Genomic DNA, 25,465 nt, shown 5'->3' with positions numbered 1-25,465 from the left:
TCTTGTACAGGCATCTGGCAAGGTGGGGAAAATAAGAACTTTTTGGAAATGAAAAACACAAATGTGAAGGTATATTTTCGCCCCTGTTCATTTAAGAAGGAAAGGTGTGCCTCCTGGTCCATGATCCCATTCTGGAGACCCCTGGCTTCTGAGATCTCTGTCATGTCAATAGCACGTTTAAAGAACCTTTGTTCTACAACTTTCTCCTCTACACACACACACACACACACACACACACACACATTCTTGCCCAGCGGAGGGGAGACTGGGCTTTGAAGTGCAAAGTTTTGACGACATGACTAAGGACAACCCTCCTCCCCAGCCCCTTGCAAAACCCCAACAACTGCATTCGCCTCTAAAATACGGAGTGTCGGGCTATTCTGCCTGGCGCTGTCTTACAGCATGAGAACTGACTGGGGCTGGCAGTCATCCCTCAGAGTCCTGTTCAGTGCTTGGTCGCTCAGTCATGTCTGACTCTTTACAATCCCATGGACTGCAGCCCTCCAGGCTCCTCTCTTCATGGGGATTCTCCAGGCCAGAATACTGGAGTGGGTTGCCATGCCCTCTCCAGGGGATCTTCCCAACCCAGGGATGGAACCAAGGTCTCCCACATTGAAGGCAGATTCTGAGCCACCAGGGACGTCCGTGGAATGACTCTAAGCATTGCAGACCGTAGAAGCCTAGCCTTGAAGTGAAGTGAAGTGAAGTCTCTCAGTCGTGTCCGACTCTTTGCGACCCCATGGACTGTAGCCTACCAGGTTCCTCTGTCCATGGGATTTTCCAGGCAAGGATACTGGAGTGGGTTGCCATTTCCTTCTCCAGGGGATCTTCCCGACCCAGGGATCGAACCCAGGTCTTCTACATTGTAGGCAGACGCTTTACCGTCTGAGCCACCAGGGAAGTCCCTAGCCTTGGTGTGGGTTAAAGACTGTCAGTGGACTGAGACTTGAACCCTGCCTTTCCAGCTGGGCCTTGGGAGGAGCCAGAAATGCACTGAGTTTAAGATTCTGGGGTCTTAGTTGCACTCATACTCCCTGTATTTCCAGGGACAGTCATGTCCCTGGGTGCCCCAAGAGGCCTATTGCTGAGACTATTTGGGGGTGATCAATCAGAAACAACCAGACCTAGGCTAGGCCCTCCCACGAATGGAACTGTGACATTTACTCCTGCCTCGAGACCCCCAACGACTGATGGAGGGGCAGTCCCATGAACTAATTTCCCGAATTTTCATATGGGACAGACATATGGGTCCTTCCACCATTTGGGGAAACAGAACAGACATGAGTGAGGGCTGGGCGAAGCCTGCATCCAGAGGTGACAGGATGTTATCTGCTAACACAACTCTTTGCAGGGAGTGAGTAAACAGGCACATTTGCCTTGGGACCGAGGGCCTGCCTCCGGGAGAGAAAAGGACCCCTACCAAACTGCATTTTTCTCTAACTGCCCCTTGAATTGAGACACAGTTGCCTGGTTTCCTGCGGTCTCTTCTCTGCCTGTGAGGAATGTCTTCCCCAGCTTCTGGGCTGAGCATTACCAATTGTTTAGGGATTAACCCTTTGCCACCCGAAGGAGTCTCGCTCTCCTCCCATCTCTTTTCCTCCACATTGCCCCTCTTGCTTTAGAGCACCTTTCATCAGCTTAGAAATGATGGAGAAGTTGGCCACCAGCACACACTCCCTGGGTGCACAGTGGCATCACTATGTCTTTAGGCGCAGGACTGCTTTAAGAGCCTCTCTTCATCGAAAAACTCGAGTCGTTTGACTTGGAATCTGTCCATCAAGAAATTTGGTCTGCAGGGTCCAAAGTCAGCTTCCCACAGCAAGGCAGCGCCTCCTCCGGTGTCTGCCTTCAGCTAGGGCTCTGTGGCCCATTTGCCACCTGGGGTGGTGTCACGCCACTCAGACGCGATCTGCAGTTTTCTCTGAGCCTCCTCTTCACCCCACATTTTGGGACACAAGCAGTGTGGAGACCCAGCCAGCCTCAGGGACAGTTGTTGCTCTTGCCTGTCCCTGGGGTTGGTTGTGGTCACACTCCCAGCTTTCTGGAGCTTGGGCCTCATTACAAAGGATCCCCAGGGACTCTGAGGTGGAGGGTGGCAGGGGGACCACCCTCTGTTCCAGGGTGATGGTGGGGGTCGGGGGTGGGCTGGATGGAAAGAAAGGGCTGTTTCTGCTGGGACTTCTTTCTTGCCTTCTGCCTGAACAGGAACCCTTGGTTTTTGACTTGAGGTTCCTGGGCTGGCTCTGAATGTAGCATGTGTGCCTGAGTGATGGACTTGATATTTACACAAGCCACGCTGATAAGTGCACATGTGTTTTTAATGTTTTGGCTTTCTAGACCACAAACATGTCAATGTGCATATGCGTGCACACACAGACGTGCTGTCGGGCTGGGCCTTGAGCAGGGCTCTTTTTTCCCTTCTTCTTTTCCTTTAAAAAAACTACAACAAAAAACCCACAATTGTCCTCCCCAAATCAACACCTTTGTGCGCACCTTTCCCTTCCACACTGCCTCGGGACTGTCGGAGGGCCATCATCCGGTTGTCCCACCTGGAAACGCGGCTGCCTTTTAAAGCCAGCAAACAGCCGGACTCCACCTTCCCCCGGGTCTTCGCGGGAGCCGAGCTCCACCGGCCCGGGATGGAAAGGCAGACTTTCCTCGCTACAGCCTTCCTGAGCCCGGGTCCGCCGGCAACGGCCGCTTTCCTACTGCAGTCACAGAAAACAACACCGAGAAAGCAGTCTGCTGCTGCGTTAAGTTAGCGAAAAGTGTCAAAAAGAAAAAAAAAAAAAGAAAAAAGTCTTGATTATCTCATGGACTTGCAAGTGCTGTTACGCGTCCTTGCTTTCCTGAGATCTGACTCAAGCTAGCTGCAGCGTTGCGCATCCTTTTTACCCTCCGCACGCTTCTCTCCAACCCCTCTCTCCCTTCCTTTTTGCTTTCTTTCTTTTTTTGTGTTTTCCTCGTTTTCCCCCCTTCTTCTTTTATTTATTTATTTTTGGTTTTGTTTTTTAAGGGGTGTTGACCTGCGCTGAGTTCTTGGGAGCCGAGCCCTCCCGCCCGCGAGCCGATTGGCCGGCGGCGCGGGTGACTGACGGGCGGGCCCGGAGCGCTCCCGGCGGCCGGCGCTGATTGGCCGGCGCGGCTCGGAGGGCTCGGCCGCGGGAGCGCCGGGCACTCGGGTCCCGCCGCCTCGGGCGCCTGGGCCGCACTCGGGCCGCGCGCTCGCCTCCCAGCGCAGCTCTCCCGGGCCGCCCCGCCAGCGCCGGGCAGGAGCGCGCGGCCGCCCAGCCGGGCGCGGGTGCGGACGGCGCCTTTTGTCCCCGGAGCCGGGGAGGGTGCAGGGTGGGGCGGGTGGGCTCCTGCAAGTTCGCGGCGGGACGCGCGCGGGGAGACCACCGAGGACGCCCCGCGTCGCGGGGGCCGGGGCGCCGAGCATGGGCGGCGGGCGCTGGGCCGCGGCGGGCGCGCTGCTGGCGCTGGCCGCCGGGCTCCTGGCCGCGGGCTCGGCCAGCGAGTACGACTACGTGAGCTTCCAGTCGGACATCGGCGCCTACCAGAGCGGGCGCTTCTACACCAAGCCGCCGCAGTGCGTGGACATCCCGGCCGACCTGCGGCTGTGCCACAACGTGGGCTACAAGCGGATGGTGCTGCCCAACCTTTTGGAGCACGAGACCATGGCCGAGGTGAAGCAGCAGGCCAGCAGCTGGGTGCCCCTGCTCAACAAGAACTGCCACATCGGCACCCAGGTCTTCTTGTGCTCGCTCTTCGCGCCCGTCTGCCTGGACCGGCCCATCTACCCGTGCCGCTGGCTCTGCGAGGCCGTGCGCGACTCGTGCGAGCCGGTCATGCAGTTCTTCGGCTTCTACTGGCCCGAGATGCTCAAGTGCGACAAGTTCCCCGAGGGCGACGTCTGCATCGCCATGACCCCGCCCAACGCCACCGAGGCCTCCAAGCCCCAAGGTGAGGCGGGGGTCCCCCGGGCTGCGCCCCGGGCCTGGGGACGTGGCCCTGCCCGACGGCCGCGAGACGTCCGAGGTGGTGCCCGGCGGGGCAGCCCCGCGCGCGCACCCGCTCCGGGTCGTGGAGCCGCTGCCCTGGGAATCCAGTTTCCAGGAAACAAAGCTTTAGCTCCGGGTCCCAGGAGAGCGCTTTTCTCCCCTGGGAGGGAACCGAGTCCTCATCGGAGCTCTGAACCCCCCCAGACGAGATGCCCCCGGGGCTGGGGGCGGGAAACACAACCCAAACTCTAAATCTGGGAAGCTCAGGAAGGCCGAGCAAATGCTAAGGTGCAGCTTTGTTTATATTCTTAGGTTCGAGGAGGATTTTTTTTTTTTTTTTAATCGCTTTTCTTAGCTAGTCATTCAGCCAAGTAGCTCCCGGACTGGTGCAAAACGAGCTGAGAAAAAAAGTTTAGAAAGTGCAAGCCTTTCTGTTTCCTCCTTTCAGGTAACAGCTTCGGGAGACTTGAGGGAGGGGGGTGGATGGAAAGACTCTTCTCCCCCATTCTTGCATACCCCCTGCTTCTCTCATTCACACAAATCCTCAGGTAATTAGAAAGATAAAATTGTCATTAGCTCATTGTTCCTCTCTCCTTGGGGAGCGGACCGCAAATTGAAGACTTTCCTAACAGCCCCGGGGATGGGCAGGCGGGTGTTCTCGGAACCCCTCCCGCTTAAAGGGCAGCTCTTGACGGGGGAGGAGGCACATCACGGCGCCACCTCCCACCCCCAGGCCACAAGACAGAGCAAAACAAGTTAACAAGCCAAAAAAAAAAAAAGAAAAAGAAAATCCCCAACAAACCAACACCCCAGCACCATTGCCTGAACTTTGAGAGGAATGAATTCAATCCCGACTTCTTCGGAAGCAGAGTTGAGGCTCAAAGAGCTGCCAGTGATCAGAGGTGGGGAGCTGGGTGCCCTGGGCACCCGGCCGGTGTCTCCAGGGCTTTTGGAGGACAGGGCTCAAGGTGTGTGTGTGTGTGTGTGTGTGTGTGTGTGTGTGTGTGTGTCGGGGGGGGGGCGGGGGTGGAAAAACCTGTTGCTTGCTGGCTCAGCTTATCTCCAAGTGATGCCGGAGGAGGAATGTCTCCTGCGGGGCAGGCTCCCCAGAGTGAGGGTTGGGTAGTCTGGGGAAGGGCACCCTGAAATTTGAATGCCTTTCCTTATTTCAGGGAGGGCGGAAATAGGTCCAGAGTGGGGGGTGTGGAGTTGGGCCTGATGGGTGGACAGGGCAACAGCCCGAGGTCTGGGTCCCATGCTCGGCCTTCCTGGAGGTCCGCTCAGGCTTCACCTTTGGGGAGATGCTGCCGGTACCTGGAGCAGACTAAGCCCTTGGTGTTCTGTCCAGATAGAACCCACGGGATTTTCCTTCTTTCCTCTGGGACAGAAGCCCAACACTACCCCCAGAGACCACGGCCAGCTTTGCTGGGGCAGAGCCCACCCCCAACTGCCCCTGTGTGGTACAAGCGAAGACAGAAACCTTCCGAGGGGGACTTGGCAGGTGGGGGCACTGGCTGGGGTGCCTCCTTATGCACGGACAAGACCCCCACCCCCGCCAGAGGCAGGGGTGGTTGAGGGAAGGGAAACCAAAATCCATGCTGTCTTCTTGGAGCCATTTACTCCTTGGCTGCCGCCCCCCCTGGTCCCCCCGAAGTCTGCCCTTGGCACCATCTGCCCTCTTCCCTCCATCCCAGGAGTGCTCAGGTAGCCCCTCTGGACCAGCCACACAGCCGTGAAGGGACCAGTCTGGGGTGGAACTTGGGACCTGGTTCTCCCCACCGTGTGTTTGGTGACCGGTTCTGCGGGAGGCCCTGCTCCTACCCGGGACTGCAGCCCCTTCAGTGGGAGGAACCCCCGAAAGGCGTCCCCCGGGGCTGCCTGGTCACTGCTGTCAGCTGAGCCTGGAAGTGGGAAGGATGGGTGTGTGTGTGCGTGTGTGTGTGTGTGTGTGTGTGTGTGTGTGTGCGCCGGTCAGGGGGAGAGACCAGACTCCTGGTCTTCATCCCTCATGGCTCATGCCCCCAGAATAAGAACTGATACTTTTGGAGGCGACCAGGTACACGTGCCCCATTTTTATCCTTTATTTCTTTTTATTCTGTAAAATTAAAATGGGATTTTCAAAGCAGTGACCTGTCTCCGAATGCCAGCTGGCTGGCTTCTGTTCACATAGGGGGGCAAGTACTGTTTAGGGTACTGGGGCAGGCCTTTGGGACCACACATCATTTAAGGTAAACTTGATAATGAGATGAGTCAAAGGAGGCTCCCTTGCACCCCCAAAAAGCTGAGGCTTAAGCTGCTTTAGCATCGGTTATGGGAGAAGCACTTTTTTTTTTTTTTTTAACAGAAAAGTTATTTCTCAATCTTGCACTTGCATTAGACCCGTGCACTCCCAAGCTGATACACTGTCATTTCTCCTCCCTGCCAGGTTTTACTGATTCAAGCTCCGTGAAGGAGCACATACTTTTAGTTTTATTTTGTTATTGTTTAGGCATGTTGTGCGTTAAATCAGCCTGACTGTTTCAGGCACAGATTGCAGAGGCCACGGTGCCTCATTCTTCCCTAGAGCCCTCCTTAGGGTCCCTTCCCTGTATTGAGGAGCTGGCCAGGGAAGACCTGCTGTGTGTGTGTGTGTGTGTGTGTGTACAGTGTGCATGTGTGTGCATTGATTTAAAAAAAAAATCACCACGTGTTTCTGATTCCAGTGTTGCACTCCTCTTCCCCTTAGATATTGATGAAACACAACACCTTTTGGTTTTTGCTTCTTTCACTTGAAACATTTTAAATACATCTACAAACAGCCATTTCCTCCTGCCTCTCTGATGGATGACTGGGTGGGTTTGATTTTTTGCACTCAGGCTGCCTGCTGCCCCGCCCCGGCACAATCCAGAGGCCACAGATTAATATTGCCCTTCAGAGCTGGCTGTGAGAAAAGGTGAGGCGGGCTGGGGAAAATACACTGAGCTCACCCCAGCCACCTCCTGCCCCCGTGGGAGACGCTGAGGGCCAGACGTGGCGATGGGGCTGAGAACAGTGAGAGTGGTGTCCAGAGCCCTGGGCTGCCAGTCAAGTTGGGGACTCGGGGAGTCCAGACCTAGTGGTCTGAGGGAGCCGAGGCCACCCGGGGTTTGTGTTCGGATAGTCCTGCCCTGCCGCTTGTTTGGCCAGATTATATTCATTGAACTTTGCCCTGTGATAACTTCCGTTAAATTTTTTTTTTAACCCAAACAAGGAAGGTCCCCCAGCACAGTCCACACTCCCCAGGCCGGTACCTCGGTCCTTCCCATACGGTGGGACTACCCTTCCATTTTTCTGCCCTTGGAAGCCAGAACCAGGATGGACAATTCCGGGTAAGCGTTTCCCTTTTGTCAGAAACATGACCTCTGGAATCCCATCTTAAGTTCCGGCTGAGAAGCACAGTTCCAGCCTCCGGGTCCAAAGATAGTCCCACCGTCTTCTGCTTGGAGCGAGGCAGTGGTTCCTGCTGCCGAAGGAGTCTGGACGGTGCGTGGCCCTGGGCCCAGCATCAAGGTGGGAGAGGGGTCTGCCAGCAAAGACAAAAGCCTGTGGCCTCTGCTGGGCCTCACAGTGACCCTGCCTGGGAGCGGGGTGTGGTCAGGCATCCCTTCCCGGGCTCGGGGGACCAGCTGTGTCCCTGGGGGGCAGCGGCTCCGGCCCCAGAATGCTGTAGCTGACTCCCTGTCTGCTGTGGGAGGCTCTGCCCATTTCTCTGGACCACAGAAGTGCTCCAGGGCCAAGGAGATGCTGCCGTAGGAGCCACAGAGAGGGAGGGGGAAGGGAGGAAGAAGAGTCTTAACGGGAGTGGAGGTCGCTCAGCACACCGCCCTCCTTTGTGACTTGCGCAGAGCTCCAGTGCAGTGCTGGATAGAGGTCCCCTAGGATGTGCTCAAGCTTTCCTGCAACCTGGATAAAACTCCAAGATGTCTGATAGATGATGGAGGCGATGCTGCTGCTGTCGGTGGGATGGTGGGATGGTGGTCGCGGTGGCGGTGACAAGCCGCCTCCCCTTCTGGCGATTCCACTGGGTGGCTTTCTCCCAGCTCTTCCACGGAGCCCCTTCACCTCCCAGGGGAGGGCCCCTCCAGCATCTGCGGCATTTGGCCAGGAGGAACCGCTGGCCCTGGCTTCCAAAGCTTCCTCCCCCCGGGGCCTAGCCGCCTCCAGTTGCCCCCCTGCCTGCGGCACACACACTTCCTCATCAAAGCACTTCACGGTGTGAAAACGCCAACAGAGGGTCTCCCCGTCCCTCTCGGTCCTTCCATTTGGCAGCAGGGCTGGTGATGCCCCCCCAGCCCCCACCCAGCTCCTGCTCCCCGCCCTGCGGGATCTATCTGCAGCAGCCCTTCTGGGCAGGGGTGTTCAGGGCCTGTGGTTGGACTTTGTGAGTCTGGCTGATTTTGTTTCTTGGCTCATGGAGAGCTGGTCAGATGGATTGGGGAGTTTGGAAACAGGAGTGGGGCAGGAATCAGGTGGGTATTTCAAGGGGAGGGGAGAAAACAGGAAACAAACAAACAAAAAACTGGGCTAGAAGTGTTTGGTTACAAGTCAGCTTTTCCCAGGGACCCACCACATCAAGACACGATTCATAGGACCCGCCCCGTTCAGCCCCAGATAATGTTGTGAATAGCTGTACCATATGCAGTAGCTCTAGTCCCTGAATTTTCAAGGAACTCGATATCTGCCTTGGTTTCCAAGACTCGTCTTTTCTGGGATTGCCTTTCAGAAATTCCAGAAGACCGTTAACCGGCTTCCAGCCTGGTCCCGAGGCTGATCTCTGTCTGCCCTGGGGGCAGCTCCTCCACCATCCTCGCCCCCGGTCACTCAGCTCCTGTCCTCCCCTTTCCTCTCCTAGGCACAACCGTGTGTCCTCCGTGTGACAACGAGCTGAAATCGGAAGCCATAATCGAGCACCTCTGTGCCAGCGAGTTTGGTAAGAAAGCGGCCCAGGCTGCCTCCGGGAGGTCGGGCATCCCTGGCTCCTCCTGGTCTGAGTCCCTGGAGCAGAGCCTTTTGGAGCTTCTTTTTGGAGATGTGTGTTCTCTCCCTCCATCCTCTCCCCAGACAGCTGCTTTTCTCAGGCTGATTTGGGAGACTAGATAGGGGAACTGGCTGCTTTTTATGAAAAGGCAAACTTGGCTTCTGCTTTTCCCTGTGTGGGATCACTGGGTGGGTTTTTGGGGGGACCTTCTCTGGGCATGGAGGGAAGCAGATTTGGGGCGAGCTGGGGGAAAACCAGGCTGCCGGCTGGTTTCCCGCATGGCTCTTTTTCCATCCACCCCTAGGTGTCAGCACCACGCCGCCCAGGATCGGGGAGGGGGGTCATTGGTGTGTAGGGCCATGGGGGCCGGGACTCTCGCCTGCTTTCTGGCAAATAAAATGACATTCCCACAGTGAGGGGAATTTTCCTCCCTTCTTCCCAAATCTCTCTGGGTTAAAAGGGAATTCTGGGTCCACATTTGCAGCCCCAGGAGGAGGGCTGGATGCAGGCCTGGGGCCTGATCTCAGGGGACCTTTCAAGGGCGGTTCTTGTCATCTGCTCCTCAGAAGATGGAGCCTCAGACACCTCGGGAGTGTGTCCTCTGGAAAAGTAAACATGAACTGCATCCTCTTGAAAGGTCGGCTCTCTTCAGCCTGCCTCTATTTTGTATGGAGCTTACGTATAAAATAGAGGCGCCGGGGGCTGTTTTGCTAAGGACAGGTTCTCACGATTCCAGCCAGGGTGTCCCTGAGGCTGGATCTCTTGCAGAATTCCTCCCAGGAAAAGTGTAAATGACAGGTAAAGGGGATCTTTATGTCCCTCCAGGGCTACCTATTGTGGGTTTTCATTAACCAGGCATAGTAACGCACATGAAGGGCCTCATGCTGACTAAGTGCTGTTGCAGAGCTGCATACGTGTAAAGCGGAAGGAAACAGTACATGTGACACTTGTAGTCTCTGTATTTGTCGCTGTGACTGCGGGCAGGAGTTGGCCCGGAGAGCTCCTTGAGAATGCACACGTTTCGCTTGCCCTGTTTCTGCATGAAGTATCTCTGCCTGCCTCTTTGGTTCTTGGTGGAGGAGCTCTAGGAAGGTTTGTCTGCCCTGCCTTCTGCCGCTTGTGTTTGAGTCATATCCTTTGTCCTGGTTGCCATTTTCAATGAATTTCAAATAAGCTGTAGAGAGCACCTGCAGTGCTTTTTGCAGTGTTTGCAAACTCTGATGATGCTCCTTCTGTCTGACCGGGACTTCCTGAGGCTCACATTCTTGCTCCATCAAGGGGACCCCAGCGCCCAGTGAGGCTGGCGGGTCTGCATGGGCCTAACCTGACGGAGTGACAAGCTTTCCTTCCACAGATGGCGCGAGATTCCTTCCCAAAGAGGCATTTGGGCATTGAGTAAAAGGCCATAAATAAAATCTCTCAGAAGTCCTCACCAGAAACCTTTTGCTGCAAAGGGGAGGGGGGAGGGGCAGGAAGAATCAGCTTGCAGGCCGCTGTCATCCCAAAGCATCCTTCTTTGTGCGGGGGTGGGTGGGGGGTTCGTGGGAGTGGGAAGGGGGTGGGGGACCAGGGTGGGGATGGGGCAGAGGGGTTGGATAATACTCAGCGGCCGCTTTTAGATTTCACCGATCCCCTTTTGATAGTGTAAATCACCACACTCTGAGAAGTTGACTCCCTGATGCTTCAGCAAATCCAGGGAATCCTATTAGAGCCATCTCTGAAAGGTGGTGTATGAGCGGATGCTTGATGCTGGGATCCCATCTCTTGGGACCCAGTGTGTGAAGGAGGCAGCGTCCAGTTGGTCATTCAGCATTTCTTGAGCTCAGAGCTCTATGCTAGACTCCATGTCCCCAAATATGGACCTAGCATAGCTGAAGATTTAATTTTTAAAAAATTTCATTTTTAACCCCGACCAGACATGAAACGGTCGTTTCCTAGAGAATCGTGGAGTCATCTAACTCGCCGCCTGAAAGGGGTGCTGTTGGCGAAGCAGGGCAAAGGATGTTCTGGCGCTTTGGGAAGAGAATCGCTTGTCTTCCCGCTCCGATTCCCTCGAACTCACCAACCTGAGTTTGATGAGGGGCTTTGTGGCAGTTCGTTAATCTAGAGTCATTCCCTAGGCGTGGGCTGAAGGGGCAAACCTTGGGAAAGAATGTGAATGTGAAAGCTGACCTTTGAGTGAAGGGCAAGGGTCTGCAGGGGGCTGGGGTAACCCGCCTGGGGAGATGAATCCCCCCCACGCCACAGTGGGTGCCCAGTGGGTCCCCGCTGGGTCGGCTGGCCACCTGCTCCCTGCAGTGCGCGGGCTCAAGGAGTGTGTCTTATTTTAATAGCCAGTTCGGGCTTGGGCAGTCTGATTAGCAGTTTGGGTCTGTGTTCCTTTGGCCCAGAGATGGTTTCCTTCTTGAGCGCCTAGAACTTTGGCGTTCTCCTGGGTCCTCTGGGTCATCCTATCAAGTCCACTTATTTCACAAAGAAGGAATCTGACCTGCTCTCCTGGTGTTCTTTTTCTGACACGCTGCCTTTCCCACTTAAGATGAACAGCCTCGGGGCTGGACGCCAGACTTCCCTATCTGGATGCAGGAGAGACTTTTATGGGTGTGCGTGTGTGTGTGTGTGCGTGTGTGGGTGTGTGTATTGTGTTCTCATAAGGCAATAGAGAGGACTTGTTTTGTTTTCTCTCTCTCTCTCTCTGCAGGGGCTGAGTTCAGCTCTGCCCTTCTCAGCACCCTGGAGAATGCGGCCTTGTTGAGAAACGTGTTTCCTAGCTCAGCTCATTTCCAGTGAGGGAGGCAGTCAGCCACGCTGATGGGATTCAGTTAGGAGACAAAGAAATGCAGCGAGGCAAGCTGATACACAGCCGAGAAGAAAAAGAATGCTTTACTCCCCACTCTAGGGATCAAACTTTGCATTAAGCGGCCTTGACATCCCCGGTGGGAAGACATCAGCTTTTTGGAAGGCTCTTTGGGAGCTCGGGGAACAAGGGATCCATTCCTTCGGGGTCAGCACTCCCGAGCCCTCTCCTGCCAGCGGTCATCCTCAGACTCCTTACCCGGCCCATTACCGCCTCCCCGGGAGGTGCGATTGTGGCTCTCTGGCAGCTCTGCCTGCCCCCTGGTTCTCTCCAGCCCCGCACTGTATCTCCGCAGTGGAGAGTACATTTTTTTCCCGCCCCCCACTGGCAGGGAAAAGCCTCAGTAGAAACACCTGTGGGCTGATGCTCAGGAATGCAGCTGGATCAGCCCGGATCAAGCCCCAGATGTGTGGCGGCCCAAAGTTAGCCGGGGAAGAGGTTCTGAATTCAGCTAGGCGGCCAGGGCGCCTGCTGGGCTCCATTCAGGACGCCTGGCCCCCGCTGCCTGCTCTCTTGCTCTCGGTCTGCTTTTCCTGCTCCATGACAACAGGGTGCCGCTGTTTTCTCTTGGACGGGGTCAATATATTATTTGCGAGCCGCCACACTTAGTAATCCCGCTGTTAACAACTCAGCGCCCATAACCATCTTTCCTTCAGCTCAGCTTATCCCAGGGGATGGGAGGGTCTGATTTATGATGGCTGTGGGGCTAGGACCACCCCCCCACCCCCACCCCCCTGCACTGGCCACTCTCTCGAGCTTCTGGATCCGTAAACACCTTTAAGCTTTTCTGGTAGAAATGGGCAGAATCATATACTTCTGCTGAGACAGTTCACAGCTTCCTCTTGTACTGGCTTCTTCTTTTCTGAGAGTTCAGGTGGCCCCTTTGTTAGTCCGGTATTTTCTGGCTGTGGAAAAAGATTTCTCGGCCCCCCTAGAAATTTCTCTTGCCTTCTTAACATTTTTTTTTTCATTTATATGTTTCATCATAAAGAGTAAAACTGTACATTGCAACGCTAAACTGAGTCAAAGAGGAAAGAATAAAAAAAGGCTCTCCCTGTTAGCATTTGGGAGTATTTCCTAGAAGAAACATTCTTGGCGGTTCCTGGATCTTCGCTAATTTGTTCTCACTCTGCCTCACTCTGCTTTCAAGGTGTCTTGGCTGGGCTACTGCTTGGAGGCGCAAAGTTTTACTCGGAATGTTTGATTACTCGCAAAAAGTAGGCTCGGCCTTTCCAAGCCAAACCTTGGGTTTCCTCCCGCAGAGGAGGAGATGTGGCTGCCAGCAGGGTGGTTGCAGGTCTGTAAGCTGCTTGAGAGCAGGGTCTGTCTCTGGTACCACATTTTACCTAATGTAAGACACCCCTTGATTGCGAGATGTACCATCCATCACACGTGCGGTGCCTTGTCCTCCAGGGGGACACATCCTTCGTGTTAAAACGTGAAAAGAATCTGTCTTAAAATGAACAAAACAAGGCCTGTGTGTACTTAGATTGGTGATTGCACAGTTCCACGGTAGGCATAAAATAAAAGTTTGTTGGACTCATGTATGGATGACAGGACATGACTGGGAGATGGAAATTGGCCTTCTTTTTTTTTTTTTAAGTGGTTTAATTTCCAGCTTATTTTCTGTTAAGCAACCACAGCTTGATTTTAGCATGCGTCATCTGAAAATCCACAAAGATCAATGAATATAGGAATTTTTAAGTCCAAAAATATTAATGATGGGACGTATACATCTGAGTACAAATCCTAGATTTTCTACAGCGTGCATAAAGTGCCTTCCCTGAACATTCACAATTGTTAAATGGGCACAAGTACATTTAAATTATAAGACTGGCCTGTATTTAAGTGAGAAAAACAATGTAAAAGTCATTTAATATTAAAATATTCCCAGATGAATAAAAATTCGGATAATTTAGACTTACATTTCAACTCATTGTACAGGGTGGCCTTTTTTTTTTTTTCCCCCCTTGACCTAACCATTGTCCATCCTCTTTTCTGGCTATTATTACATTCTACTAGTTCTTATGGAAACTTGGTGAATAGACAAATGATATTGTTCTGGCAGTAAATGCACCTTGTAGGCAGAAAATGGAGCATTGGTTTTATTTTGTTTTTCAGTTTTCTTCTTTTTTAAAAAAAGAAGTGTAGCTGATTTACAGTGTTGTGTTAATTTCCCCTGTACAGAGAAGTGATTCATATATAAACTTATATATACTTTATATGCATAAATATACATATATACATATATGTCTTTTATATATACATATATATTTTTTTCATATTCTTTTTGATTATGGTTCATGTGCTACAAAGTCAGACCTTGTGGTTTATGGCCTTCTTTTTTTATATAAGGAGAAAGCTCCTTTCCAAACGAGTATATGCAATTTGTTTATTAAGTTTGAGGGAAAGTACTTGCCCTGTTTTGGGTAACTGAGTGTATATGTCAAAAACGAAACCAAACCCTAATATCCAGAAATCTAGTTCAGTTGATTTATCATCTCTCAGTTGAAGTAAAATTAAGCAGACACACAGACGAAGGCAAGGTAACCCCGGGGTGGAGCTGTTGGGCTGAAAGCAACTGGTTTTCGTTGTCCCTGGAGGTCTCTGAAATACGCAGCCCGTGCACAGGTTTGGTAACAGTTGGAAGGATTTGTGTGGCCTTTCACGTCCAGGGAAACGCAGCGTCAGCCCTATAGGTGCCCTGGCAATGACACTGTCAGCCCGCGGTCCATCCTGAGTCCTCCAGGGACTTGGGGTGGCTTGTTCTGTACAGAGTCCATGGCTGAACCCTCGAGGGTCCCTGAAGCCCTTGAATGGGTCTGGTCTGGTGGGTCATGATGGTGAGTCCCTGCTCACGCACGGACTCCGAGTGGAGAGCTGGGGGCCTGGCTGGCGGCATCAGGCCCCGGGCAGATGGGTACCACTCTCCACTCTGAAGCCACCTCAAGGAGCCGTGAGGAGAAGCTGGGAAAGGAGCCGAGTTTCCCCTCTGTGAGCACCCCTTCTGCACGTTTCCTTGTCTCCTGGCAGGAAATACTTAGATGAGGCGGATGTCTCTTTAGCATACTCAACCCTGAGGACGTATACTGAACTGAGAGAGACTCAGAAGCCAGGATCCACAGGCGGCGGTGGCTGAGTTCATTTCTCCTTCTGCCCTGGTTCGTACACCTGGCAACGTTGGGCAGTCTTGGAACCTCTCCAGGCCTCAGTTTCCCCATGAAGTGGCAGCTAATACCCAGGATCGGTTTTGTTCAGGAGCAGATGAGCTGGTGTAAGGAACCCAGGCCTGGGCCCCCATACCGACCAGACTCACTGACTGTCCATCCCGGTGGTCCTGCTAAGGGTGGAGTAGCCCAACCCAGTCCAGCCCTCTGTCCCCGGCAGGCGAGGCCTCCCTTCACCAGAGAAGCCAGGGCTGCTGCAGCTCACAGGCTCTCGGTCAAAACCTCTCCAGAACCAAGCGCTGTTTCCAGCTAGCCATCCCGTGTCTGGCCTCCTGCTGGGATGGTTGCTGTAGGTGGGGGCAGTGTTGGTTCAGAACATGATGGCTTCCCCTCTTTGGTGATGAGTGCAGCTTCGACGCGAGGTCATTTCTTGAGACAGTCAGTTGCTACACTGCATGGTTTGGGCGCCCTTTGACGTGGTTTTCAACCTGCCATCCCCTGATTATCCTGTTGAGTGGCTCCGATCCACTGCCTTGCTCTCTCCTTAAAAAAAAAAAAAAAGAAACCTTACCGTGATAAAATATACACAACATAAAATGCACCCCTTTCATCATTTTTAGGTGTACAGTTAGTTCAGTGGCATCTAAAGCATTCACAGTGTGATGCAGGCAGCACCGTCCCTTTTGGATATTTTTCTTCATCCCAAACTGAAACTCTCTACCCTGGCAGTGATCACACCAACCCCCCCCGCCCCCCTCCAGCCTCCCCCTAGGTCCCGGGAACCCCCCACTCTACTTTCTGTCTCTAGGACTCTGACCATTTCAGGTACCGCATGTGAGTGGAAGCCTGCACTGTCTGTCCTTTCATGTGTCTGGCTTATTTCACTTAGCATCGTGTCCTCCTTATCGTTCGATGTGTATATAAACAGTCATGGAGAAGGGAGGAGGGCAAGGGAAGGGTTTAGCCTCGAGTTCACCTGTGTTCCCCCAAGCCTTTCTGGGGGTGGGTGGAGAAGGAGCGGGTAAGGGATGAGCTGAGATGAGGCGGGAGGCCCACCCATTTGCTTGGGTGCTGTCTTGCTCCTCCGTACCCCTTTGTCGTTGTGAAGATCTGATGGGCTGGATGGAACCTCAGAGATCAGCCAGTCCAGGGCTGTCAGCTTACAGATGGAGGGAAATAAGACTCAGATAAAGGCGTTACTCATCAGATGGCCCAAGGCTACTCCACCTGGCATCCCTTGCCGTTTTTTGTTCCCAGCAGCTCTTAGCTGGGTAGCTGGTTCGGATTCCACACCCTTCCTCCTTCATGTCCTCTCATGCCCATTTGCGTTCCCATTCTGCCAGGAATGGGAGAGGAAGCTTTCTGGGAAGGGGCACTGGGTACTTTCAGAGTCTGCCCGGTATAAACGGACTGTGCCTGACACAAGGAAGGGGCTCAGTAATCCATTGGTTTCTTTGTCATGAGCTGGGTCGTGCCGTCCAGGAGAAAGAACATAAACTTTGGGCCAGAGAGACTGGGATGAAATCCCATCTTTATATGTGGAGTGACCGCGAGGAAGTCTCTTAACCTCTCTGAGCCTGGCTCCATCATCTGTGGGCAGTGGTTCCTGTGTGGTTGTTTTGGGAGGAGAATTGGGTCAGTCAAGTGGATTCAGTTCCTGGACCATGGCAGCGGCTCCAGCCGTGACCAGTATTATCTCTTCTTATTGGAAAGAATTGTTTCAGGATGGAAACAGGCCTCGGTAGGAGGGTTGGAGCGCTAATAAAATCAGCTTGCTTGGCACGAAATGTTAGGAAATGGAATGGAATGTCCTGATGGATTTCTGGTTAGTAGAGGATTAAACCGGAGGGAGCTTGCACAAAACCAGTTTAGGAGAACTTTTAAAAGCTTGACATGGCTTCAAGGTGCTAAAGTTCACATAACCAAAAAACAAACCAAAACCCAGGCAAACCAAGCAAAAAGCAACCCTATACATACTAGAAGTTAGGCAGTCTGGGCTTTAATTAGATGACACCCTAAAGTCACTGTAAGACTGAAGTCATCGGATAATGATGACCGCAGGGCACAAGGAGCTCGGACTGAGTGTTTGCTAATTCCAGGACACGCCCACGGAACTTTGTTCATTTGTTTTGGGGTGGCTTTTAGAAATCTTATTCCTCATAAGAGTTTTTCTGCTCATAATGTACTGAGTCTAAGGGAGATCTTTCAGCCCTTGGTGTTGTCCACTTTTCCCAAGCACTGCCTCTGGCTAGTTTTTCACATTTTTTTCCCCCTAGCAGTTGTGATAGTTGTGATATACACACCCGTTTGCTAAAACACAGGCCATATTCAGAAGCAAATGAGCATTTAAATATTGGCTAATTTCTTCCAGTTTTGCAGAAATGAGCCAGAAGCTCCCATCCGTCTTTATTTTTCAAAGGAGAGCAAGTGGCCAAAGAGACGTCTAGGCCCTCACCCTGCCCCAGCCTGCTTGGAGCAGCCAATTAAACATGCATTAGCTTTGGAAGGCTGCTCAAAGGCCTATAGATTGCACTTGAAATCTTTGTTTAGTCTTTCAGGAACACTGTCACATGGATGATTTATCAAAGAAAGTTGTTTATCTGGCAGTAAAATAAACTCCGGGCCTGTTCAGACGAAGGTTTCCCGTGAATTTCTACCAAGGTAAACACTGGTAACTGGCAGATTCTGTGTGAAAGCCAGATGCATACGATAAATATTTGAGCTACAGCTCTGTGCTGTCCAAGGCCCGGCCTGTCACCAGCTTTGTCACTCTCGCCACAGCCCGGAGGCCCTGGCCTTGCAGCCTGGCTGGTGGGGCCACGAGGGCCGGCTCGGGCTGGCAGAGTCCACCTGTGTGCTGGAGCTGCTCCCACGTCGTGGGCCTCCCTGGGCTCAGGTGCCACTTAGCGCTGGCACCGCGGCCTCCCCGGCTCAGAGGCGGCCAGCCTCAGGCCGCTCCCGCCTGCCTTGCACTCACAGCCCGTCCACAAGTGGCCAGCTTAGGCTTCTCTGCAAATACAGACCTGCTGAGCCCAACTGGCTGGAGACTGGGTGTGTTGAATGATCTGGGAGCTGGGGCGTGGAGGTCGGGGGTGGTGCCTGGTGGATTCTGCTGAGCTAGACGTAGGGTCTCAGAAGGCTGAGATACTTCCTGGGGGTCTCTGGCTGTGCTCCTTGGGGGTTGGGGGGCTCCATTTGGGATTAAGGAGGGGGCAGGTCCAGCCCTGTGAGGGCGGCATGTGTGCCTGGGGCCTGGAGCGAGGGAGGGAATGAATGGATGAATGGGGTGATGGAGCAGGAGGAGGCCAGGCCTTCTAGGTCTTCCCGAGGAAGATACTGCGGCCAATGTTTATAGTGACCTTTCAGGGAGGGGCTGAGTTATCAGCTGCTTGTTCTTAGACAGCCCCAGAGGCTGGAGGTTTGGATCACCCTGGTCTTGGTTGGGTCCTCGTGGCATGGCTGAGTTGGAAGGTGTCTGTGGGCACCACCTGTGACCCAGGCTCTGTCCTGGATCCTGCCAATCCTGATATCCCTGGTGGGTCAGGGAGGGGAAGCAAGGACCCGAGAAGAGATGACGTTTGCAAGGGCTTTTGGCGGGGGGGGGGGGGGGGGGATGGGGGTCTGTGCTCATGACTGAGTATCGTGAGCTCATGACTGAGCCCCTCGCCATTCGAGGGGCTGTGGGTGTGGGAGGCCTGGCTGCTTCGACAGCTCTTCAGGGATTGCTGTGCGGGAAATGGAATCTTCCAGGCCTGCAGATACTTAGGGGAATAAAGGAGTATTTCTTTAGGGCAGGAATTAAGGGGAATCATTGACCACAGATTCTGAAAGGATGTCTGTGAGCTGGAGAGAGATGCCAAAACAGTACTTTGGCAGTGGGGAAAAACTAGGAAGCAGCTTCCCTAAGCCAGGCTTGCTCTCATTCAGGCAGGATTACCAGAGGGATTTTTCTCTCTCCTGTTTTCTCCAGCCCTTCCATGGGCGGTTGCCCTGGGACGTTTCCTCCCGGGGGTCCCTCGGATGTGTTCTCTGCGCTCTGTGAGCCCTCGGAAAATGAGTTCACTGGCTGCCATGTCTTCCACCGCAAATCCAGTTGGCTTCTGGAGCTGGCTTTAGGGCTGAAAGTGAAAGAAAGTAAAAGTGAAGTCGCTCAGTCGTGTCCGACTCTGCGAGCCCATGGACTGTAGCCTACCAGGCTCCTCCGTCCAATGGATTCTCCAGGCAAGGATACTGGAGTGGGTTGCCATTTCCTTCTCCAGAGGATCTTCCTGACCCAGGGATCAAAGCCTGGTCTCCTGCATTGCAGGCAGACGCTTTACCCTCTGAGCCACCAGGGAAGCCCTTAGGGTTAGGGCTGAAGGAAATCCCTACTTCTGTGACTGTGGCTGCAGAGCTGGACACGGGGCCTGGAATAAGCATTTGAAACCCTCAGCAGCTGCTGGACGCCCCTCTGTGGAGCGAGTCCCCTCCTGCAGGCTCCACAGGGGCCTCTTGGTCTGTGTCTGTGGCTGCCTGTAGCCTCAGCTCCCAATTGGGTCAGCAGATCAGAGGACCTGGAGGATGAGACAGGCCAGGGCCAGGCTCGTCTGTCCCTGTTTTCTTACTTTGGTGCTGGGTTCTAACTCACAGGCCTGTGGGATGGCAGGGTCTACCGGGGAGCTGGATACATCCAGAGCGGTGCTCTGGAGGAAATGAAGATGACTGCAGACAGTCCATGGTGGCTCAGACGGTAAAGAGTCCACCTGCAATGCGGGAGACCTGGGTTTGATCCCTGGGTCGGGAAGATTCCCTAGAGAAGGGCATGGCAACCCACTCCGGGATTCTTGCCTGGAGAATCCCCATGGACAGAGGAGCCTGGTGGGCTGTAGTCCATGGGGTCGCAGAGAGTCAGACATGACTGAGTGACTAAGCACAGGGCAGCACAGCAGACAGTGAAGACAGGCATCCTGATGTCAGGAGAGGAGGGCGGGAAAGGAGTTAGGACTCAAAACAAGTATTGAAAAGGGTTAGTCACTCAGTTGTGTCTGACTCTTGTGCAACCCTGTGGACTGTAGCCTGCCAGGATGCTTGCTCCTTGGAAGAAAAGCTGTGACAAAACTAGACAGCATGTTAAAAAGCAGAGACGACACTTTGTCGTCAAAGGTCTGTCTAGTCAAAGCTGTGGTTTTTCCAGTAGTCATGTACAGATGTGAGAGTTGGACCATAAAAAAGGCTGAGTGCTGAAGAATTGATGCTTTCGAACTGTGGTGGTGGAGAAGACTCTCGAGAGTCCCTTGGACAGCAAAGGAGATCAAACCAGTCAGTCCAGCAAGCAGATCAAACCAATCAGTCCTAGAAGAAATCAACCCTGAATATTCACTGGAAGGATTGATGGATGCTGAAGCTGAATCTCCCAAACTTTGACCACTTAATGCAAAGAGCTGACTCATTGGAAAAGACCCTGCGTTGAGAAAGATTGAAGGCAGGAGAAGAGGGTGACAGAGGATGAGATGGTTGGATGGCATCACTGACTCAATGGACATTAGTTTGAGCAAACTCTGGGAGATGGTGAAAGACAGGGAAGCCTGGTACGCTGCAGTCCATGGGTCACAAAGAGTTGGACGCGACTGAACAAATTTTTTTTTAAAGAAGCTATTTTATTGAAATATAGCTGATTTACAATGTTGTGTTAGCTTCTGCTATATAGCAAAGTCATTCAGTTATACATATATATAAATTCTTTTTCATTATGGTTTTATCTTAGGATATTGAATATACTTCTCTGTGCTCTACAGTAAGACCTTGTTGTCTATCCAGTCTCTATGTAATAGTTTGTGTTTGCTCATCCCAGCCTCCCAATTCATCCCTCCCCACCCTCCACCCCCCTTGGCAACCACAAGTCCATTCTCTATGTCCGAGAGCCTGTTTCTGTTTGGTAGATAAATTCGTTTGTGTCGTATTTTATATTCCACATATAAGTCATATCATATGGTGTCAAACAGTATTTTTTAAAGTTGACAGAACCTGATTCAGATAAATCACAGGTAGAGAAGATCTGTGTTTTGGCAGCTGACTCCATATCCTGTTGGGGCTCATGTTGGCCAAATCTCAGGGGGGCTCAAGGGCTGAGTTGAGACATGAGGAAGGAGGCAGTCCCTTCCAGGTACCTCCCCCCTCCACTGGAAGGGTGCCGGGGTCCCAGAGGGAGCAGGATTTGGATGGAGCAGATGTGTTACAGGAGTGACCCACCCAGCATGGCCATGGGCCAGAGGCAAGAGACTCCGCCGGGCGGGAGAGTGAGGTGGTCTGCTGTGCGCACCCCTGAGCCCATGAGGGCAGCCTCCAGACCACGTGCAGCGCCCCCATGACAAGGAGGGGCTGGCCAGAGAGTCACGGGTTGGCCTCGGTTCTGAGATGTGGAGGCTCAGATGCCCGCCACGTGCCAGGTGCCAGTGAGCACCCAGTCTCTAGGGTGACAGCCCCTTCCTCTACTCTTAGCAGGCGTTCATTTAAGGACAGGGGTGTGATGTGTGCCTGTGTTTTCCTTTAAAAACTCTTAACGATCCACTGAAGGCACGCAGTCTTGCACAGATGTCACCCAACAGATGAGTGTTGCACTTCTGCTGAGGACACGGCCCTGCTGACACCCTCGCTGCCTCTGCTGACTTTGGGGTCCACAGACATCCAGAAACACAAGTGTTTATATCGTTTCTTCCCAGAGTCTGGGAGGAGGGGAGTCCCCACCACGGTCAAAGCCAGAGAGAGCAGCTGTCTCCTCCTTGCGGGTGCTCTGCCCTTGGCAAGGAAGGGCAGACCTCAGCCAGAAGGCAGCTTTCACCAGCACACAGGTGCTTTTTAGTGGGGGCAGCTCCTCCCATCTTTTTGTGTGCAGCTTTTCAAACTGCATTCTCAGTGAAAAGGCCCGGGGCTTCCCAGGTGGCGCTAGTGGTAAAGAACCCACCTGCCAATGCAGGAGACTTAAGAGACATCAAAGGGATCAAAAACCCAGGGTGCCCTGGAGGAGGGCATGGCAACCCACTCCAGTGTTCTCGCCTGGAGAATCCCATGGACAGAGGAGCCTGGTGGGCTACAGTCATGGGGTCACAAAGATTCAGACACCACTGAAGTGATTTAGCATGTGCACGACCATTCTTGGAGGCGAGCAGCCCGTGTTCTCAGGCTTCAGTGGAGCTGGTGGGAGCTGGTGAGTGTGGCGGTGGAACTAGGGGCGGGGTGGGGTGTTGGGGGGGCGCGGTGTGTCTCCAGATGAGCTCCTAAGAGAACCAGGGCACCTCCCCCTCTTTCTTCTTGGAGCCAGCCTGAGGCCAGAGCTTCATTCGGGGGGGTTCCACCAAGGGGCTTATGTGCTGCCTCTCAGGGAGGGGCATGGCACCCAGCACCTCTGTGCCAGTCAGGGCGGCGTTCCTGCCCTTAGGAGGGAAGTGGGTCATGGAACCAGCCATGTGCTTGAATTAGTCTAAGGCAAACCGAATTGAATGGAGGCTGTGTCTGGTGCAGACTCAGGACTGGTGATGAGCATGGGGCAGGATGACGGGTGTGGTTCCTGCCTTCAGATGGTTGACCATCTAGAAGGGACGGAGGGGAGAAAACAAACATCAGATCGTGTCATCAATGCCGAAATCCCTGTGTGAGGGAAGCTCTGGGGCCCGCAGGCACCCAGAGGAGGGAACAGGTCTTCCTGGGGAGGAGGTGGGAGATGGGCGCAGCTCCAGAGAGAAGATACCTTGTACTGTCCTCCAAGGAGTTGGTTCAAGTTTGGCAGGCTGAAACGGTGAACCCTGGCAGAATATTCCAAGGGGAGGACTCCGCAGTGACCAGGGCTCAGAGGCATGATGTCACCCAGGTGCTGGGGAGTGGTGAACCTCTGCGGTCAGCTTGTAAGGCGTATGGGGGTGAGTGTCTAGAAATGAGACGGCTGGTGTCGGGGAAGGTCAGCTCAGGGCCTTGGATGCTGAGAGGAAGGAAGGAGCTTTTCGTCTTGCTGGCCGTCCTGGGTGTGGGGAGCCCATTTTAAAGTGAAGGCCTGGGGTGGGGAGCAGAGAGAGGAAGAGGAGGAGGAGGAGGTTGAAGGGGGAGATGCTCCCTCATCCACAGCAGTGAGGGGCAAACCTCAGGCGTCTGGGGGAGATGTTGGGAGGAGGGTATTATGGGCTCAGGGCAGCTCTTGCTGGGGCCGGGCCACCCGCTGGAAGGAGCATCGGGCTGGCTGCTTGGATGAGCTCAGCACGTGGCCCGGGCAGCCGGGCAGGGCGCTCTGCTGCGGTCAGGACCCCGGGAGACCTCTGGGCGCAGCGGGGCCGGAGCCGGAGTCTGCCGTCGGCGCACACGCGAGTCAATGTAGGGCGTTGGTCATTACCGAGAGCGGCGGTCATTACGAGCCGTCGTAAACCCCTTGACTTTCTCTGCAGACCTCCTTAGCGGCAGACACGCGGCACTGGGCAGGCCGGCCCGGAACTGCGGGGCTGCGTCGGCCCAGATGTCTGAGGCCTTCCGAGGGGGGAGGCAAGGGGGCTGCAGCCCCGGGGCCAGGGGGCGGTCTGGGGCGGGTGCGAGCGCGATGTGTGCACGTGGACTCACGTTTGAGTGTGTGTGGGTGGGTCTGAGGGTGGGTGTAGCCGTGCGCTGCACACGCATGTGCGGGTCTGTGCACAACGTGACTGCCTGGCGAGCATGCGTGCTAGCCACCCCCCCAGGGGCTGAGCCTCCACGGGTGAACATCACAGGCTTTCTCCTCCGCCACCCCCCGGCCCCCGACCCCGCCCCGCAACCCCCACATCGCTCCAGAGGGGAGCCTTCCAGAACCTGCCAACGACTCCCCCCACCCCGGACCCGGGAAGGCTAAAGTGCCCGGGAGGGACTCCTGGGCAGCTGGCCTCTGGGCACTCCCAACAGTCATCTCTGCGGTCCAGTCTCCCGTGTTCGGTTTATTCCTCCAGATGCTGGCCAGGCCGATTTTGTGAGGTTTCAGTGTTTGCAGCAGTCCATTTAGAACTGCTGGTGCTCTGGGCGAGAGCCATGTCCTTGGTGGATTCCAGCGGTTCTCAGGGATGGTCGTAAAGGGCACTGGTGTAATCCCTGGGACAGAAAAAAGAGTTCATCGGGAGGAACAGGCAGGGCCTGGGGCGTCGGATGGACCCGAGTTCAAGGCCTGGTCCTACCACCTGCTGCGTCAGCCTGGGCCAGCCCCTTCTCCACCCTGGGACTCAAGTGTGCCCTCCCTGGAAACAAAATATCCACTCAACCGTAAAACAAAACGAAAGCCTTCTGGGCTTTTCTGGTGGCTCAGCGGTCAAGAATCCGCCTGCCCTTGCAGGGGACCCAGGTTCGATCCCTGACCCGGGGAAGATCCCACAAGCCACGGAGCAACGAAGCCCGTGTGCCACAGCTCCTAAGCCTGAGCTCTAGAGCCCGGCAGCTGCAACTACCCAGCCCACGGGCCGCAACTACTGAAACCCGCGCGCCCTGGAGCCCGAGCTCCGCAACAAGGGAAGCCTGCGCACCGCAACTAGGGTAGCTCCCGCTCGCCATGCCTGGAGAGCAAGCAGCAGCGAAGACCCAGCCCAGCCAAAAATAAATAAAATTATTAAAACCCCCAAAGTTCTGTGCGAGAGGACGTGGGATGTGACAGGCCGTGATCCAGGTCCCGGAGGCCCTGTGCGCTGGCTTCCTGCGCTGAGGCGGCGGGGCGGAGCGAGCGCTCAGCATCCCTTAGGCGCTGTTCTGCGTAGGCAGGAGCGGGGTGAAACGTCCGCCCGTGGGCTGCAGGCATCATTCTTTGATGCCATGGGTCAAGGTTGGGTGTTTCCCGCTTTCCCTGGGGCCTGGAGAGTCTCTTCCTATATCCTCTTTAAAATGTCGAGGCTGCGTTTGCCCCTAAGGACAAGGGCCAGAGGAACGGTGGCTGAGAGCTGGGACCCGCTTGCTCCGCCAAGGGGAGTCGTGTGCCGGGTCGCTCAGATAGAACCCGGCTTGTTGAGGCAACAAAACCTCGACTCACAAGCTGGTGGGGTCCCCACCCCAGGCGCTATTGACCGGCTGGATGGCCTCTTGCCCGAAGAGGGCAGGAGGCGGGAGACACAACCCTTGGGTCCCTTCCAGCCCCCGCGGAGGCCGGGCTCGGGGGTCCTCCTGGCGCCTGCTGGCTGAGCTCCTGCGGGCGGCTTCCCGGGGGAGGGGCCTGTGTTGGTGTGGGGGTGAACCTTCCTTCTCAGGAGGACTTCGCGTGATTTTCCGGAGGACTGAGGAGGAACTGCTGGGACCCCCAGCATCCTGGGGTACCAGCCTCAAGTCCGACCTCACACATAGACCCTTCAGGAGGGCAGGGTTGGCCCCGGTAGGCACCACGGAACCTTGAAGCCGTCCCAAGATGTGCGTCTTTGTGATGAAGGCCAGAGGGCTTGGAGCCCCTGACTCCCGGGACGGTCCTCGGATTGCCAGGGAGGAGGCT

General features: G+C 54.5%; 1 protein-coding gene across 1 annotated transcript in view; it reads left to right on the top strand.

Annotated features, from left to right (window-relative positions):
- Window positions 1-3,422: 3,422 nt before the first annotated feature.
- Window positions 3,423-25,465, top strand: part of SFRP1 (secreted frizzled related protein 1) — a 44,207-nt gene continuing 22,164 nt past the window's right edge. Inside the window, exons 1-2 of the mRNA XM_061134429.1 lie at window positions 3,423-3,963; window positions 8,872-8,949. Of these exons, the coding sequence (XP_060990412.1) occupies window positions 3,438-3,963; window positions 8,872-8,949 (604 nt within the window). The 5' untranslated portion in view covers window positions 3,423-3,437. The remainder of the gene's footprint in view (window positions 3,964-8,871; window positions 8,950-25,465) is intronic.

This window comes from Dama dama, chromosome 32 (genome assembly GCF_033118175.1).
Source record: "Dama dama isolate Ldn47 chromosome 32, ASM3311817v1, whole genome shotgun sequence".
NCBI lineage: Eukaryota > Metazoa > Chordata > Mammalia > Artiodactyla > Cervidae > Dama > Dama dama.
Note: the sequence above shows the minus strand (reverse complement) of the source record. Positions and strands in the feature narration are given on the sequence as shown.